Source organism: Schistocerca cancellata, chromosome 12, assembly GCF_023864275.1.
Source record: "Schistocerca cancellata isolate TAMUIC-IGC-003103 chromosome 12, iqSchCanc2.1, whole genome shotgun sequence".
Classification (NCBI taxonomy): domain Eukaryota; kingdom Metazoa; phylum Arthropoda; class Insecta; order Orthoptera; family Acrididae; genus Schistocerca; species Schistocerca cancellata.
In genome coordinates this window covers 21,447,467-21,467,393 of record NC_064637.1, presented here as the reverse complement: position 1 = coordinate 21,467,393, position 19,927 = coordinate 21,447,467, and the positions used below count along the sequence as shown (strand labels likewise).

Sequence of the window (19,927 nt, the reverse complement as noted above, 5' to 3'; positions counted from 1 at the left end):
CCCTACGCGTTGCTATCGATGTCAGCGGTTCAATCACACCAGCCAGTCCTGTTCCAATCCAGCCAAATGTGTTGCGTGTGGCAAGGATGCCCATGAGGGTGCTTGTCCACCTCCATCCCCTCGCTGCATCAACTGTATGGGTGACCACGCTGCTTCCTCTCGAGATTGCCCCGTTTTTAAGGACGAAAAGCTCATCCAGGAAATAAGAGTGAAGGAAAAGGTGTCGACCTTTGCTGCTCGAAAATTATTCGCCAGTCGCAAGCCCACCGTGCCTCAGACAGGAAAATATAGCACTGTCCTTGCTTCTCCTCGGCCAACAAAGGAGGCGGCCACGCAGACTTGCGACCTCACCTTTAGTGCCACGGTCGTCAGATCGGCCAGCGCAAAGATCGCTCGTTCAACCTCACCACTTCCGCCTGCCCACTCTATGGCTCACCCTTCGTCGGGTTCTGCTAAATCTCGAGCCCAAAAGTCGGACGCCAAGTCTTCGAAAAAAGAGCATACTCGTGAAGAGTTTTTACGTACCGCAACTTCCCAACCATCGGTTCCTCCATCTAAACATCATTCTTCCAAGAAGGCTACAAAGAAACCCAGTTCCTCTCCTTCTCCGCCAAGGCGTGTCCCATCTACAGCACCACCTGGCGGAAATCGCCCTCGGCCGTCTTCAGTGTCGCCGAGGCGCACTGCTGGTGGCCGGTCAACCGGCCGATCGCTGGTGGCAGGAGTTGCTCCTGACCAACCTATGGATGAGGATCTTCTGCCTTCGGCTGACTGCCATTCCATGCTGTCGGTAGCTAGCTCCAAGCAGTCTTTGACTTGACAGCAACTTTGGTCACAGTCCTCCATTTTCTGTTCACCCCATGTCCATTATCCACTGGAATATCCGCGGCATTCGAGCCAATAGGGATGAATTGTCGATCCTCTTAAGATCCTACTCGCCGGTCATCTTCTGTCTTCAGGAAACGAAGCTGCGTCCCCATGACCGCTTTGTTCTCCCTCATTTTCAGTCCGTCCGATATGATCTCCCCTCTGTTGAAGGCTCTCCAGCCCATGGAGGACTCATGATTCTTCTCCATGATACTCTCCATTATCACCTAATCCCCTTAAACACTTCCTTGCAAGCTGTCGCCGTCCGTCTTTCGCTTTCCGGATACACGCTCTCTCTTTGTACTGTATACATTCCATCGTCCACACCAATGGCACGAGCTGATCTCCTTCATCTTCTTGGTCAGCTTCCACCCCCCTATTTGCTGGTTGGGGACTTCAATGCCCACCACCCGCTTTGGGGATCTCCACATCCTTGTCCACGTGGCTCCATATTGCTAGACGTCTTCCACCAAGCGGATCTAGTTTGCCTCAACACTGGGGTCCCCACATTTTTGTCTGCCTCCACGACAACCTTATCTCATTTGGACCTTGCGGTCGGTACTGTTCCGCTAGCTCGGCGCTTCGAATGGTTCGCCCTTGATGATACACACTCGAGTGACCACTTTCCATGTGTCCTCAGACTGCAGCCTCAACTGCCATATATGCGCCCGCGACGCTGGAAGTTTGCCCAAGCCGATTGGACACTTTTTTCATCTCTCGCGACATTCGATGACCGTCGCTTTCCCAGCGTCAACGATGAGGTCACACATATTACCGACGTTATCCTTACAGCTGCGGAACGTTCAATACCACGCACCTCCGAATTGCCCCGGCGCCCCCCAGTTCCTTGGTGGAACGAGGCATGCCGTGATGCAATACGTGAGCGGCGACGTGCTCTTCGCATTTTCCGTCACCATCCTACTTTGGCCAACTGTATCCGCTATAAGCAGCTCCGTGCGCGATGCCGTCGCGTCATCCGCGATAGCAAGAAGGCAAGCTGGAAATTCTTTATTAGCTCATTTAACACCTTCACTCCCTCCTCGGAAGTTTGGAGTCGGCTTCGACGGTTCTCAGGCGCGCCTAGTTTCTCCCCGGTCTCTGGGCTCACTGTCGCGCATGATACCTTAGTGGACCCCGTCGCAATTTCTAACTCGTTGGGTCAGTACTTTGCTGAGATTTCGAGCTCTTCAAATTACCCGCCAGCGTTTCTCCCGAAGAAACGTGCAGCGGAAGTGCGACCTCTTGCTTTCTCCTCTCAAAATCACGAAAGCTACAATACTGTTTTCTCCATGCGGGAACTCCAACATGCCCTCTCATCTTCTCGCTCCTCCGCCCCGGGACCGGATGGTATCCATGTCCAAATGTTGCTGCATTTATCAACCCCTAGTCTGCGTTACCTCCTTCGCCTTTATAATCGAATTTGGACCGACAGTACCTTTCCCAAACGGTGGCGGGAAGCTATTGTCGTTCCTGTTCCGAAACCTGGAAAGGACAAACATCTCCCCTCTAGCTTTCGCCCCATTTCTCTCACGAGTAGTGTCTGTAAGGTTTTGGAGCGTATGGTGAATTACCATTTAGCTTGGTGGCTGGACTCCCGCAGTCTTTTAACACCAGCCCAATGCGGATTCCGGAAGCATCGTTCTGCAGTTGACCATCTTGTTGCTCTCTCCACTTATATCATGAACAATTTTCTCCGGAAACGCCAAACGGTAGCAATATTTTTTGATCTGGAGAGAGCATACGATACCTGTTGGAGGACAGGCATCCTCCGCACACTGTTCTCTTGGGGCTTTCGAGGACCGCTGCCCCTTTTTCTTCGCGAATTTATGGCAGAGCGCACATTTATGGTGCGGGTGAACACTACCCTCTCCCGTACTTTCTCCCAAGAAAATGGGGTACCCCAGGGATCCGTGCTGAGTGTTGTACTGTTTGCCGTTGCCATAAATCCAGTTGTGGATTGTCTCCTTCCTGATGTCTCGGGCTCCCTCTTTGTGGACGATTTTGCTATCTACTACAGCTCTCAACGGACCAGCCTTCTTGAACGACGTCTTCAAGGATGTCTCGATCGCCTCCACTCTTGGAGCATCGAAACCGGCTTCCGTTTCTCACCCAGTAAGACCGTTTGTGTCAATTTTTGGCGACGTAAGGAGTTTCTTCCGCCATCCTTACATCTAGGTCCTGTCAACCTTCCGTTTTCAGACGTCGCTAAATTCTTGGGTCTTATGTTTGACAGAAAACTGTGCTGGTCCTCCCACGTCTCCTATCTTTCGGCTCGCTGTCTGCGATCGCTTAACACCCTCCGTGTCCTGAATGGTACCTCCTGGGGAGCGGACCGAGTGGTCCTTCTCCGCCTCTATCGCGCCTTAGTGCGCTCAAAATTGGATTACGGAAGCATAGTCTACTCCTCTGCTCGGCCGTCTATTCTTCGGCGTCTCGACTCTATCCACCACCGTGGATTACGTTTAGTGTCTGGAGCTTTTTACACTAGCCCTGTGGAAAGCCTTTATGCTGAGACTGCTGAACCTCCGCTGTTCAATCGGCGAGCAGTCCTCCTGAGTCGTTATGCTAGCCATCTGTCTTCTATGCCTGCTAATCCAGCCCATGACCTTTTTTTCGACGCCTCCTTTGATGTAGGGTATGCAGGCCGCTCCTCCTCCCTACTACCCCCGGGAGTCCGCTTCCGTCAATTGCTCGATTCTCTTTCCTGCCGCTTTCCGAAAACCTTTTTGACAACTTGGGGTACAGCACCGCCTTGGCTCCGTCCCCGGATCTGCCTGCTTCGTGACCTTTGTCAATTTCCCAAGGATGGTACCCCTACACTTGTTTATCGTCGGGCATTTGCTGCTCTATGTGCACAAATGACGGACGCCACATTTATTTACACCGACGGCTCGAAAACATCATTAGGTGTAGGGAGTGCCTATATTGTTGGCGACACCCTAAATCGCTTTCGACTTCCCGACCAGTGTTCGGTTTATACTGCGGAGCTTTACGCTGTTCTCCAGGCTGTCCACTACATCCGCCACCATCAGCGGATTCAGTACGTTATCTGCTCAGATTCTCTCAGCTCTCTCCTCAGTCTCCAAGCTCTTTACCCTGTGCACCCTCTGGTCCACCGGATTCAGGACTGTCTGCGCTTGCTCCACCTGGGGGGCGTCTCGGTGGCGTTCCTCTGGCTCCCGGGACACGCTGGTATCTGTGGGAATGAGGCGGCCGATATGGCGGCCAAGGCTGCAGTCTCTCTTCCTCGGCCAGCTATTCAGTCGCTTCCCTTCACCGATCTACGGAGCGGTTTGTCGCCAAGTTGCTCATTTATGGCATGCGCATTGGTCAACACTTCCCCGTAATAAATTGCGGGAAGTGAAAGCCCTTCCTTGCGCTTGGACTTCTTCCTCCCAAACGCGTCGTCGGGAGGAGGTAATTTTAGCTCGACTCCGGATAGGGCACTGTCTTTTTAGCCATAGACATCTTTTAAGCGGTGATCCTCCTCCACTCTGTCCCCACTGCTCTCAGCCGTGGACGGTCAGACACCTTTTAATTGAATTAATCCGTTACGCTCGCATCTACAGCTATCGCCTGATCCATCGTCGATTTTAGCAGATGACACGTGCTCAGCCGACCGCGTTCTCCAGTTTATTAGTGACAGTGAAATGACGTCAGTCATTTGAAGTTTTTTTTTTTTTTTTTTTTTTTTTTTTTTTTTTTTTTTTTTTTTTTTTTGGGGGGGGGGGGGACAACCACCCCCTGTCTGTACTGGATTTTTAAGCATTCTTTCTACTTTTAGTTTCTCCAATTTTATGAGTTTGTTTCCATTGCTGCTGATTTTCAATTTCGGTTTTTTACTGTCTTAAGTCACGGGCTGGGCGCTAATGACCATAGCAGTTTTGCACCCTAAAACCACAACCAAAAAAAAAAACTGCATAAAAATTGTCAACATATAATTTGAAGATTGGTTTGCTGTAGCACCAACTGATATTTGTTTTTTATATTCTGTCATATTTGCTGGGCATGTACTCTCCACTAACTTCTAGTGATAAACCAGCAGAATCACAGAGGACAATAGTAACATTTCAAAACAATGTCAACAACATATAAAGAAACACAATTAGTTATTTCAGGCAGTTCCATAACGGAGATGATGATGACTTTTGATTTCATTTCCGTGAAACAGATGCATTGTAAGAGTTATTAGCACATGCCACTTCATCACTCATAGCTTTCTTCATAACCAGTTTGTGGTTCATATTCTCCCAAGTTCCAAAAGCTTGTCACTTGACAGTAACATTAGATAGATGTTAGTCAGACAAATGTCCCAGTGCTCAAAACTATGAATTCCTCTAGTGAGACAGTCTAGTGTTTGGTTATGTTGGAAAAAAGGTGAGAAGAGATTAGAGAGACATCACCAAGAACTGCAGTTGGAGAGAACAGAATATGTGGATGAAGAAAGGTGAGTACTCAAGGAATGTGAATTTTAAAATTTTCCTGGCGAATTGACTGTTCAAACAAATCTCGGGCTTGCAGCCGGTCGTCATTCAATACTTCGCACGATATTTCAACTGGGCACCTGCCGGTCATCTTCAGGTGAGCCGTCGCAAACTGGCGAAAATGTCCTCCGTTCCACAATATACGTAGCGTACTGTAACTGTTCTGCGCATACGTCGAAAACTTGATAGATGAACCACACTGCCTGCCGGCAGCGTCCTCCCTGGTGGAACAGTGGAACTCAGTCGCCCTCTGCGTTGCCGTTTGCCACGGCCGTCGACTCACTCTGTCGTCTTAGATTTGAGCAAATCGTGGAGATGATGGGATACTGTGCACTGTCCAGCTGGTAGCCGCTGTCACGGTTTAACAGATTTTCCACCAGTTGTATTTCTACGGATTCTTTAATAATGGAGTCCCAGAAAGATGTTGCTGTGGACAAAATCATTGTTTTCTCATACTCCATTGAATGTCCAATAGAAATACAATGTTCAGCAATAGCGAACTTGCTTGGCTGCAAAAGGCGGGTGTAACGTTGATGTTCAGTGCAGCATTCTTTCACGGTGCGTGTGGTTTCACCTATGTAAGCCATACCACATTGGCATGGTATCTTGTAAATTCCGGCCTTTCGTAGTAACAGACTGTCCTTAACTGATCCCACAAGGTCCGCAATCTTCGATGGTGGGCGGAAAACCACTTTTACCTGAAATTTTCGGAGGATTCTTTATTGTTAGTGCCCTGTTACCTTGTGGTGTGTACAAAGACTAGATGTATGGTCTGCTAAGTGACTCTACCTATAGGAGGATTGATTACGATCCTACAGGACGTGTGCAATGGAAAACTTCAGCACTATTAAATTCCTCCTCCTTACCGCAAGAGACCATCAAGAGGTTAAGACCACATGGTTGTATACCTCCGAGACTGTATGGCCTTCCAAAGATTCATAAAGAGGGTCTTCCTCTGTGTCCAATAGTGAGCAACATTGGAGCTCCTACATATGATTTAGCTAAACATCTCACTTCCTTACTGAGACCTTTCGTAGGCAAGTGCTCACGTCACATATTTTATCAGTAGACTGGGGGCTCTTCGTCTTAGCAGTGTAGACCTTCTAGTAAGTTTTTATGTGGTCTCACTTTTTACAAAAGTTTCTCTTGCAGATTCTTTGACACTGATTGGTAACATGTTTCCTGTTGATATCACTGCTTTGTTCAGGCACGCTCTTTCCGCAAATTATTTTATGTTTAATCAAGATTATTTTGAACAGACTGATGGTGTCGCCATGGGTAGCCTCCTGTCTCTTTCGTGGCCAACCTTTTTATGGAGGATTTTGAAGAGAGCCCTTGAATCAGCTACTCTGAAACCAACAGTATTTTGGTGGTATGTGGATGACACTTTCATAGTGTGGCCTCATGGAGAAGATAAATTAATGGAGTTTCTACATCACCTCAACTCCATTTATAGCAACAACCGGTTCACCATGGAAATAAAGAAATATTGTTGTTTGCCTTTCTTGGATGCCCTGGTTTGAAGGAAGAATGATGGTTCTCTAGGGCATTCAGTTTACCGGAATCCCACTCGTACTGATTTGTACCTGCAAGCATCGAGTTGCCATCACCCATCGCAAACCATGAGTTTGCTTAAAACACTTGTTCATAGAGCTCATACTGTCTCAGATCTAGATAGCTTACCTCAAGAACTCGCCCATCTAAAGACAGTATTCAGTGAAAATGGATATCCCATCCGGCAGATTAACAGGGCACTAACAGTTAAAACTAAGAAGCAGGAAGTGAATAAAGAGGAGAACAAGCCGGAACAATCTTTAGCTTTTCTTCCTTTCGTTGGCAACACTTCGTTTAAAATAGAAAGAATCCTCCGAAAATTTCAGGTAAAAGTGGTTTTCCGCCCACCATCGAAAATTGCGGACCTTGTGGGATCAGTTACAGACAGTCTGTTACTACGAAAGGCCGGAATTTACAAGATACCGTGCCAATGTGGTATGGCTTACATAGGTCAAACCACACACACCGTGAAAGAACGCTGCACTGAACATCAACGTTACACCCGCCTTTTGCAGCCAAGCAAGTCCGCTATTGCTGAACGTTGTATTTCTATTGGACATTCAATGGAGTATGAGAAAACAATGATTTTGTTCACAGCATCGTCTTTCTGGGACTCCATTATTAAAGAATCCGTAGAAATACAACTGGCGGAAAATCTGTTAAACTGTGACAGTGGCCACCAGTTGGACAGCGCACGGAATCCCATCATCTCCACGATTGCTCAAATCGAAGACGACAGAGTGCGTCAACGGCCGTGGCAAACAGCAATGCAGAGGGCGACTGAGTTCCACTATTCCACCAGGGAGGGCGCTGCCGGCGGGCAGTGTGGTTCATCTATCAAGTTTTCGGCGCATGTGCAGAATAGTTACAGTACGCTATGTATATTGTGGAACGGAGGACGTTTTCGCCAGTTTGCGACGGCGCACCTGAAGATGACTGGCAGGTGTCTAGCTGAAATATCGTGCGAGGTATTGGACGACGACCAGCTGCAAGCCCGAAATTTGTTTGAACACTCAAGGAATGTTTGAGGTCTTCTAAAAGAACATGACAGCCCAGTTCTTATTGTGTAGATTAACATCCATTATTTTCACCTAGGTCATGTTTGAAATGTTCTGTTATTATCTTTCTATGCTAGTATTATTAAATAACCTCATACAATACTGATGCTGTTTGTTATAAACTTAGTTATTCCCTCTTTCCTGCAATTATCAACTTACCCTGCCAAGAATGTTTCCCTTAGTCTCCATTTGCCAGTAACATTGTCATGTGTAAAAGAAATTTTGCTTCCTCCTGCAATTGTTCAGCAACTAAGTTAAAGAGCATTTCTCTCTATTCCTTCAACAGCATATTTCATTCACAACACGAGTGACGCATGATTGATGCATGTAGAGTGTAGAGTCTTGGGGTAGATGATCCTGGTCTAGGAGGAAGTGTGGCCGTTGTAGGACTTGTAGTATTACAGCTTTCAGTTACTCGTATTAGACACCTGTTTTATTTCAGATCAAAAAGCTTCAAGTTTGCTACATGAAATTCGTGAGCTGAACAACCTAACTTTGACTGTGAAAGCAGCATCTCAGCAGCTTGAGAATGGCATGAAGCTAATGTGTGACAGTAATTGCATCGCATCGTACGGCAAGAATGCTAAGCAGGTAAGTGAAGAGGTCTACTACAGCATTCATTTTGTTGTTAATATAACTGTATGTATTTGGTTGTTGAGGGTGTTACCTTGCTGCATTCATTAAGTTATTTGCACGTTCAGTGTGCCAGCAAAGGTACTTTCATAAAAGAAATCTGTCCCCCCCCCCCTCTCATATCTTCTAGATTCATAGAGCAATTTCATTATGATACTATTCCTAAAAAACAGGAAAAATCCTCCTCAGAAAGTTGGCATAGTGTTCCCCTCTCAAGCTGTGTGCGAAAACCACTTGAGTGGTGTTGCAGAGGAAGCCACTTCTCATCTCGACTTAGAAAGTATCATTCTCCATTTTTTTATATAACCTGATCCTACTGTAGGCAGCATTGCAGAGAGCTTTCATATACAGGTAGAACCTTACATAGCTATTCTTTGACATCGGTCCATTAACAGACAAGTATTACGCAAATGTTCTGTGAACTCAGATTGCAATACCTGGAGGCAAGGAGGCATTCTTTCAGGAAATCACAACTGAGAAAAATTATAGAACTGGAATTTGTGAGAAATGGGAGAATGACCCTACTGCCCACCAATATACATCTTGTGTAAGGGCCACTAAGAGGAGATTAATCAGGGATTGTACGGAAACAGTTTTTTGCCCCTACCTCCATTTGAGAGCACAAGAGGAGAGGAACTGCAGCTATCCACAGAGGTCCAGTGTAGGCTGTGATCATCATATGACAGTGAAACTTTGTAGACATGTTCAGATGGAATGATTTATGCGTGGGAAAAATTAGTTCAAATTTTGGCCACCAGACGCAAATGTGGTGGTGTTAATTAGAGATGGGCAAAACTGTTCTTTTCAGAGATTGGATCAGAACTGTTCACTCCCTGAAATGAATTAGCTCTTTTTCATGACTCACCACTCATTTACAATAGAAAATAAATGGAAGGCACATTGCCCTTTAAACTTGGTTTATTCCAGTACTATACCTGTATTTTGATCTTATTTGATCCTATTTTGAAGTAACACAGATAATGAGTAAGAATTTTGTATTGTTTATTGAAATTTCCACGATATGACAAAGTTTTTGGTTATTGATTTATTTTGCACTATCGTGGTTCTTTGGGTGATCGGAAAATGTTGTAACTTGAGATTTACATTAACAATATATTTGGCTATAATGTATTAAAATTTCATTAACCTCATACAAATACATCGCAAGCCATATATTTTTAAAGTGAACGTTTCCTTTCAAAGACGCCTAAAATCGCAGAATCCGTACCAGAATAAGAAAAAAATATGTAAATTTGACTGTAAAACGAAAGTGCTGCATATAGCCTTACGCAGAATAAAACAAGGAAAATATTGGTGTATCACATTTTGCGATACGTTTATCGGTTCGCTCGTAATTAAAGCGTAAGTTCAAGTGTCCATAATAAAAATCCTATAGTAAGAGGAGTCATCAGGAACCTAATCTAATCAGTTTAAACAAATAAAAATAAAATAAACAGTTGATGTATACATAACATAAAAATGTAATATACATAGCGGTATTACTACGAAGAACAATATCCAGTGGGGACGAACTCCGATGCAGAGGCGCTGAGTCGAGCAGGTCGAGCCGCGAGCTGTATTACTGCGTGAGCTGAGACCGCAGAGACCAGAGTGACACCTGAGTCGCTTTGCTCGACGCTCTGGCTAGAGTCGAGACGGTGGGGTGAGCGTTGAGCGGGCGAGTTCCGAGGGTGGAGGGGAGCGGTGAACTCACCCGCTCCGAGACAAATCGTCCGTTCCCTTACGAGCAGGTTTTTGCAAGTAGTTCCTATGTTATCCGCTAGGTGGCTCTCTGTCCTGTTGCTCGCATCAACTGCCCAGAGGGCAGGACGTGCGACTGAAACGATCGCCGACAGAGTGTGATGCGAAGTTAAGCTGCGCCAGACACTGCACAGTGCACACGGCAGACGACGCACAGAGACGGCACGGCATATGTGAAACACAAAATCCAATGGGGCACTGCACAATGCAGGCAGCCAAGGTAGAAGCAGGGCAGAGGCCGGCACTGGCTGTGTTGTGTGGCATGCAGTGTGCTGTGACCAGCAGAGGCGCTGCTGATATGCTCCGTCTCTCTCTCTCTCTCTCTCTCTCTCTCTCTCTCTCTCTCTCTCTCTCTCTCTCTCTCTCTCTCTCTCTCTCCCTCTCTCTCTGCCGTGGGAAACGTTTGGAGCTACCGTTCTTTTTTTCTGAATCACTGATTGTTCACTCCTTTGAAAGATTGAACTCCATGAATTAGTTCAAGAGCGGATCCCCCATCTCTAGTGTTAATGTTAGAAAGATGTATAGAAATGTACCCATATGTAATGGATTAGGAATGGGACATGGGCAGAAAAGGTCAAACAAGCAAGAAAGTCATAGCGTTGTTTTTATTTTTAATCTGTTACACAATTCATTCAATACAAGCACCAGAGACATAGAGATGCTGTGTCTGTGAAATGATGCGATCGACAGTTGGCCGCAGCAGTTCTGGTAAAATCTGAGCAACGTATTTCTGTTTACTGGCCTTCAGAGCACGTAGAGACCAAATGTGTCCCAGGTAAACACATTATTTTAGATCTTCCCAGAACCAAGTCATGTGGTTTCATATCTCGAAGGCCATGCATCTAGAAAATCTCTAGACATAAAACGATCACGGAAGGTTGCATTAAGCAGATCTTTCATCGGGCGAGCGACACGAGATGTTGCTCCATCTTGCATGAAAACAGTGGCTTCCACAGAGTTGTCTTCCAAAGCAGGAATCGTGCTGTAAGAGGACATCTCGATAATATGAATTCGTCACTGTATAGGTACTCACGAATGCACATTACACTATTTCATACAGAAAGGACAATGGCTCTTGAGTATAACACAAGGTTTAGCAGTACCCCAAATTCGGCTGTGCTGTGCATTCACTGCACCCTGTAGTGTAAAATGTGCCTCATTGCTTCAAATGATGTCAGGCCACATGTCATAAAATTTGATCTGTGCCAGAAACCGAAGAGCAAATTCAGAATGTTGCTGCTGATTCAGAGATTCCAGTCACTGCACTGTCTGGATGTTGTGCAGATACTAGTGTAAAATAAAACTCAAAACTTTCCGTACTGTTGACCATGGGATAGAAAATTTTCGTGACACAGCCCAAGCACTAGCAACATCTGGGGAATGTACTGCACAGTCAGTTACAAAAAAAGCACCGTCAATACAGCACGGATGCCATATTGTCATACAAGGTACAGTGCCAGATTTACACCTGGTGGCCAAAAGTGAACCAAGTTTTTTCCAGGTGTTGACAGATGTGAAAATTGCCGAACTATCAGTTTAATAAGTCACAGCTGCAAAATACTAACGTGAATTCTTTACAGATGAATGAAAAAACTAGTAGAAGCCGACCTCGGGGAAGATCAGTTTGGTTTCCGTAGAAATATCGGAACACGTGAGGCGATACTGACGCTATGACTTATCTTAGAAGCTAGATTAAGGAAAGGCAAACCTATGTTTCTAGCATTTGTAGACTTAGAGAAAGCTTTTGACAATGTTGACTGGAATACTCTCTTTCAAATTCTGAAGGCGGCAGGGGTGAAATACAGGGAGCGACTGGCTATTTACAATTTGTACAGAAATCAGATGGCAGTTACAAGAGTCGAGGGACATGAAAGGGAAGCAGTGGTTGGGAAGGGAGTGAGACAGGGTTGTAGCCTCTCCCTGATGCTATTCAATCTGTATATTGAGCAAGCTGTAAAGGAAACAAAAGAAAAATTCGGAGTAGGTATTAAAATCCATGGAGAAGAATTAAAAACTTTGAGGTTCGCCGATGACATTGTAATTCTGTCAGACAGCAAGAGCAGTTGAACGGAATGGGCGGTGTCTTGAAGGGAGGATATAAGATGAACATCAATAAAAGCAAAACGAGGATTATGGAATGTAGTCGAATTAAATCAGCTGATGCTGAGGGTATTAGATTAGGAAAGAAGACACTTAAAGTAGTAAAGGAGTTTTGCTATTTGGGGAGCAAAATAACCGATGATGGTCGAAGTAGAGAGGATATAACATGTAAACTGGCAATGGGAAGGAAAGCGTTTCTGAAGAAGAGAAATTTGTTAACATCAAGTATAGATTTAAATGTCAGGAAGTCGTTTCTGAAAGTATTTGTATGGAGTGTAGCCATGTATGGAAGTGAAACGTGGACGATAAATAGTTTGGACAAGAAGAGAATAGAAGCTTTTGAAATGTGGTGCTACAGAAGAATGCTGATAATTAGACGGGTAGATCACACAACTAATGAGGAGATACTGAATAGAATTGCGGAGAAGAGGAGTTTGTGGCACAACTTGACAAGGAGGAGGGACTGGTTGGTAGGACATGTTCTGAGGCATCAGGGGACCATAAATTTAGCGTTGGAGGGCAGCATGAAGGGTAAAAATCTTAGAGGGAGACCAAGAGATGAATACACTTAGCAGATTCATAGGGATGTAGGTTGCATTATGTACTGGGAGATGAAGCTGCTTGCACAGGATAGAGTAGCATGGAGAGCTGCATCAAACCAGTATCAGGACTGAAGACGACAACCAACTACTACTACTACTACTACTACTACTACTATAAATAATTCACTCTGTGCTGTGTAGACTAAGAACAGATAAACAATATAAGGCAGTGAGAAAGTCGAGGATAGGCTGCAGCAGGTGGAGCATGCAGTCATTCGAGCAAGCCAGTGGATGTGGAGCAAGAGCTAGTGCATTCTGTACTGGTATTTTGAGTTCTGTCACGGGGAGAATTTTCTGAGAGAATGCTATTTAAGTTGTAAGAGAGAAATGCTTGTTTAGACACACAAGTGGTGTGGCTCTGTGGGTAAGTTCCTTGCTTCACATGCAAAGATATGGGACAGATCCCCATTTAGTCTTGATGTTTCCTTCATTTCACGTACTGTCTCTTTCTCCTCTGGACAACTGTCTCTTAATGTGGAAAAATACCAGTTGTGCAGTGGTACGGAGTGCGTCGAAGTGTACCACACCTCGACTCGCTAGGAAGAAAACGGCATCCCACCTCAAACAGGACCGCGTCTAGTAAACCACTACGGTGTTGAAGACAATCTGTAGGATAAGGACAACTGTAATTTTTTGTGTTAAAATAATCAGTTGTGTAGCAGTTGTCTTAAAAAGCAGTGCCCCAAGATGTTGTTTCCTCCCCATGCATAGACATGACTATTTATGAGTCAATGCCAGATTGTCAGTAAAATAGTTCAGTGTAACTGGACAAAGCTAATGATGTTTTTCTTATTATAACATATCACTTCATAAAAGTGATAACTTACTACCTGTACCAGATGCAGAAGTATGAAACAGGAATTCCCCTATAGATAGTGTTAGTCATCAGTGTAGGGCCTGTGAAACCGCGTCTGCAGCTCCATCTGCTTCCTGAAACGGCTGATGACGAATGTCAGTGCACACGAATCCAAGTTCCGTACATCGGTATCTGTTTCAAACCTGTAAACTTGTCAAGTTTTTTGCTTACAAACTAAGAGTTACGGACAAGATTCATTTTTTTGATGTGAGAAACGAGTGTGGGAAACGACCGAAAAAGTTAGAAGACAACCAATTGCAGGTTTTGAAGATGATGGGGAGTGGGTGAGGATGATGGGCAGTGATACTCAAACTCAACAGGAACCCCCAGAACAATTGAATGGAACTCAAAAAGCCATTTCTTTTTGGTTGAAAGCTATGCGAAAGATGCAGAAAGTGGGAAAATTGGTTCAGCATGAACTGAATAAAATACGGAAAGCAGATCAAAAGACCACTTGGGAAATACTACTCACCAGATAAAAAGAAAGTCGTTTCTCTATCAAATAGCGACAGGTGATGAAAAATGGATAATTTTGAGAATACTAAGTGTTGTAAATCGAATGTGAATCCAGGCAAACCATAGACATCCAGTGTAAGACCAAATTGCTTTGGAAAAAGACGATACTCTGTTTGGTAGGACCAGAAGAATGTCATTTATTATGAGCTGCTAAAATCTGGTGAAGCCAATCACACTGATCACTGCCAACAATAAATGATCTATTTAATTCGAGAATTAAGTAAAAAATGACCAAAATAGGGAAAAAGACAAGTCGTATTGCTCCGTGATAACACCCCATCTCACAGCAAAATGGGTCAGGGAAATGACCCAGGCATTCAGTTGAGAAATACTAGGTCATTCTGCTTAGTTTTCAGACTTGGCTTCGTCCTATTATCATCTATTTGCATCTGCTGGAGAGGTGGGAGAAATGTATAAACAGCAATAGAGATTATTTTGAATGAAATATTGTCAGTCAGTTTCAAACAGATGTGTAATTATTGCAGCCAAATTCCAGTGACATACAGTACTTATACAACTGCTATGTTTCCAGTGAGTGATCGTCATCAGCACATAGGAATTTTGTTAAGTGGGTAGTAAGTGAGAAGTAGAGAATTTGTTTAAATGTGCATGAAATCGGGAGGACGGACATCTTGTTTCCACAAGCAACTGGTTACCACAATACAGCACTCTGTGGAGATTCACCACTTCTCAGAGACAGCACTGCCCCAGAGAACCCTGAAGCTCGTAACAAAAAAGGAAAGCAGAAGATACATTGTGTCTAGCCCATAAATTGGAAAGACTGGTCATTTAATGTGAACAATGTTAATGTTTATGGACAGAAATGTAGTAAAAGAAGTGTTTCCTGCTGCAATATTCAATGAATATTACAATGTTTTGTGAAGAAGGTAAGCTAACCTTAGCAAAGCAAAAGGGGATCTCAGGTAATTGTATTATGGTTCTTATACCCTTTCAACTCATTCCTAATTTAACTACAAATTAACTGAGGCAGAACACAGGTAACATTTCATTTATGGCATTCACATCAGAACTATCAATATTACTGAAATTTCAACTGCTATAGCAGTAATGTGTGACAAGCTTGGAGTTTTGGTCGGACAGGAAGTGTGTTAAGATAGCCGAAGTTATGGCGACCGCTCGTGTAAAAGGGCCCTCGTAGTTCTGTTGGTACATTGTTATATATAAGTGAAACGTGCAACTGGTAACATGAGAAGAAAATTCTCTCTTGTCGTACTAATAATCCTGTGAAATTACCGTATTTACTCGAATCTAAGCCACACTTTTTTTCCGGTTTTCGTAATCCGAAAAACCGCCTGCGGCTTAGAATCGAGTACGAAGCAAGCGGAGGTTATGAAAAATGTTGGTACGTGCTGCCACAACTAACTTCTGCCGTCGAGTATATGTAGCGCTACGCAGGCATGCTTTGTAGGCACAAAGATAAATAATGGCGCCAAAACCTCTGCGTCAGTAAATAAATAAAAAAAAAATAGTGGAAGACGAGCTTTTTTCTCCACCGCGAGTTTCGACCACTGCATTTTCATACATTATCCAACGAAGTAAATACAAATTCCGTATTGTTCATCTTCGAATGTAGCACACTTTCAGTGTACTACGAAAATCTGACTGGCAAGACTGTTTGGGATGTTTGTCAATATGGCCAACTCTACGTTCTGAATTTTTTCCTATCTGTGAGAAGAGATGGTTGCCAATAGGAACCTGATGAAATTTGAATCACATACAGTATTCTCTTCACTATAAGAATGGTATGAATATAAACATTTTGCCATGTATTCTTTCGTGTTTGCTGCTATCTCATTTAAGTCCTGTCTGCCTAAAACTACGAAACTAGAGTGAGACAACAGCAAACGCGGAAGAATATACGTATAGTGTCATGTTTATATTCGTATTATTCTTATGTCTAATAGTGATAGTCAGAAATGAAGCACGGCAAGTGACTAGATTTTTAAATCTAAGATGACTCTAATTTGTGTGCAGAATTTGATGTAATAAAGAAGCGGCCGCAAAGATTTTCAAACAGAGAAAAATTTTCGCCTAACTCTCGTTCAGAACATGTTCTATCATACGCAGTCTATTATTTGATTCTTGCTGAACATTATCAAAGAAAGCAGCTGTGTAAGTAACAACAAATAGCAGTCTCTTGCCATTGTTTCGCTAATGAGATGATTCCTCTCTCTCTCTCTCTCTCTCTCTCTCTCTCTCTCTCTCTCTCTCTTTTTTTTTTTTTTTTTTAGAATGCGACAAACAATGCATGACACAGTGCAGTAATGCATTTTCATCTTAATGGTGACGCAAACACCTATAACAAAGAAAACGGCACTTATCAGATCAAAGCAAAATAAGCAATCGATTCAAACCAGACGAAGCACGTGAAAAAGGAAGGGTACCCGTATAAATATGGACGGAGTGCCTGACGCATAGCAATGGCTAAGTGGTAAAGCTTAACTGCTAAGCTTACGACTCGAACCAAACTACTGTAGCTGTATCGTCATTCGTTTGACCTAAATTGTGTCTCATATTACAATGGACCAACTTTGTTTCGATTTGGAGGTGCGGCCTAAAACTTTTCTCTCCCCTTGAATTTCGAGTCTCAAATTTCATGTGCGGCTTAGATTCGGGAATTTTTTTTCCTTTATTTCGAGTCTCATTTTTCAGGTGCGGCTTAGATTCGAGTGCGGCTTAGATTCGAGTAAATACGGTACAATAATACTACACTCTCTGTTACTAGGAGCAGCAGTCTTCACCATCAGAAACTCCTTCCATGGTCGAAAAATTTATAGCAGAACAGGAGGTGGTGATCGCAAAACTCGCGGAGTCTCGCATCTCGGCACCACCTGAACCGACGCCAGATGTAGGATTGTATGCTGAACTGATTGAGGCAGAAGTTCACAACGTAGCCCTGGAAAAGCAGTTGAAAGAGAATGAATCTAATATTGAACTGGCCACTGATAGTCTGGTGCAGAATACGATGGTAAGTACTACGAGACTTCCCAGATTCATTACTTTTTGTGAATAGTTCCCAAAGAAATGTGGACAGTTGTCTTATTAACAGAGCATGTTATCACCCTGTCACTGAAAATCTGAAAAAATTACTTAAATGTTTGTGCTGTTATGGTTGTGGTCTCTAATCAAAAGATAAGTTTGATGCAGCTCTCCACAGCTGCCTATCACATGAAAGCATCTTCATTTCTAAATAACTGATGCGGCCTCCATCCGTTTGAACCTGCTTATTGTAGTCATCCCTTGTTCTCTCCTACAGTTTTTACCCCTGGCACTTCCCTCCGTTAGAAAATTGACAATCCCTTCGTGCCTCAGGATGTGTTCTACCAACTGATCTGGTATTTTAGCCAAGTTGTGCCATAAATTTCTTGTTTCTCCAATTTAGTTCATTAGTTATTTGATCTGCCCATATAATCTTCCTTCTTGTCCAAACCATATTACATGTCTGCACAATGCTACACACCATATGAATATCTGCAGGAAAGAAGGAAAGACTTCCCAACCCTTAAATTTATCTTAAATCTTAGGAAACTGCTTTTTTTCCCCAAAATTTAATACTTTCTCCCTGACAAGAAACAAATTGTTTATAAACAGAAGAAATGTGTTTAGAGTCTTGAAATGAATACTTCAGTATATACAACACATTATTCCATTCATCCCACTACAGATGCAGTTCTTTGAAATAGGAAATGTATTGTCAATCTCATAGGAAAAGAGCATACTTCAACAACATGTTCTATCAGTACGAATGTGATACTCCTGCATCTGTTTTATGACTTGACTTCATAGCATGTAAGTGAATTAGATCGTCGCAATTTTTTGTGGAGATCATAATACCAGACCTGATCGTATCCCCAGCAAATAAAACAAATTGCATTTATACACCAAGGCAATTACTGATCGCAAACTTTCACTTGGCTGCCGGTTGTAGAATGCTGGGAGTAGAGGCTCGCATTTGGCTCCTAGCACATTGGCTGTTGCGACAAGCCCCACCTCCTTCTCATAGGACAGCCAGCTTACAGCTGCAGCTTATAAAAGAAATGGAATAAGCATCACCTTAATGTTTGAGTAATTGAAAACAGTTATTACTACAATATAAGTATTACTTCCAAAAACAATGAGGAATGTGTAGGTAGAACTAAAATCTTACAAAACTAGTTGCTTCCACTGCAGTTGTCCATGGTTGTGTCCATGCTAGTGGACAGATTTGGTGGTGCTGGATGGACATGTGTTAATGACAGTGTTGTCAATGGCAATTTTCATCACACTGATGCGCCTCCAGTAATCTTCCTCCAGCTCTCACATTTTCAACAGTAAGGTTCCCACCCTCACTGGTGATATACTGATAGGTAGCATTGGCGAGATTTGACATGTTTCCGGCAGAGATATCCGAGGTAGCATAGTGGTTTGCAATGTGGACTCGCATTTGGGAGGACGACGGTTCAATCCTGTGTCCTGCCATCCTGATTTAGGTTTTCCAAGATTTCCCTAAATCGCTTCAGGCAAATGCCGAGGTGGTTTCTTTGAAAGGGCATGGCCGACTTCATTCCCCATCCTTTCCTAATCCGATGAGACTGATGACCTCGCTATTTGGTGCCTTCCCCCAAATCAACCCCCCCCCCTCTCCCCCTTCTCAGCAGAGATATCCCTCATAACATTTTGTTCTCTGAATTGTCGTTTCAGTTTGGCCTGTGCAAACTCGGTTGCATTCAGATTGCAGTTGTATGGTGGCAACTAAATAAAATTTAATGAAAACAAAATATGATCCCTTTCCACAAAACAAATAATTAACAAACTTTATACTCAACACCCCTTCTGGCTGCGTTTCTGCCATTTACAAAATCAAGCTGACTCGGACATAAGTTGCAAATTCCCGTATTGCACAAACTTTCTCATGCATACATTTGCATAGTTCTAATGAAATATCACATTCTCAGCTTATGTATGCCATTCTCCATCCATCCATCCATGGCTGTAGTTTCAGTTCATACAAAAGATGAATACTTTACGATCCGTAATTCAGTTTCACAATGCCAGCACCGTTACTGTTTGTTTTAAATAAAAGTTTGTATCTCCAGAAGTATGGAGGTTATTGATTTGAAAATTTAACACTATGGTTGTGTTATCAATAGAATTTGGTATACAAAGTATGAAATAGATTAATATTTAATAGTACTACTTAGATTCGTAGAGGGTATGAGGAATGTATTGCATGCAGCTTTAGTCAAGGACATGGCTCGCACGGCCCAGTAGCCAGAGTGTGTGAGAAACAAAATCTGCTCTCCTCATGGCTCCATGCCAAGCTACGCTTTCAATGCAAGATGACAACTCATAATACAAGGGAGGATTGAAAAGTTTCGGAATCACCACAAGAGTTCAGCACTATTACAACACATATCACATATATTCATTGGACTGTTGCCTGTAAACACGTGCCACATCAGTACTCTTGGGGAAAAAACTGTTGTGGTAATGTGG

The 19,927-nt window shown here is 43.5% G+C and overlaps 2 protein-coding genes across 5 annotated transcripts in view; both read left to right on the top strand.

The window, feature by feature from the left end:
• Positions 1 to 19,927, top strand: part of LOC126109576 (uncharacterized) — a 558,983-nt gene that overhangs the window by 240,951 nt on the left and 298,105 nt on the right. The gene's annotated exons all lie outside the window — the stretch shown is intronic.
• LOC126109579 (coiled-coil domain-containing protein 144A-like) overlaps positions 1 to 19,927 on the top strand; it is a 343,757-nt gene that overhangs the window by 25,815 nt on the left and 298,015 nt on the right. For 2 of the 4 annotated variants that reach the window (XM_049914612.1, XM_049914614.1), the window contains exon 4: positions 8,406 to 8,554. The exons of 1 other annotated variant lie outside the window; for it this stretch is intronic. In XM_049914612.1, coding sequence (XP_049770569.1) covers positions 8,406 to 8,554 — 149 coding nt within the window. Of the gene's footprint in view, positions 1 to 8,405; positions 8,555 to 17,177; positions 17,421 to 19,927 lie in introns of all 4 variants that reach the window. One more of the 4 variants, XM_049914611.1, reaches the window with a different exon arrangement.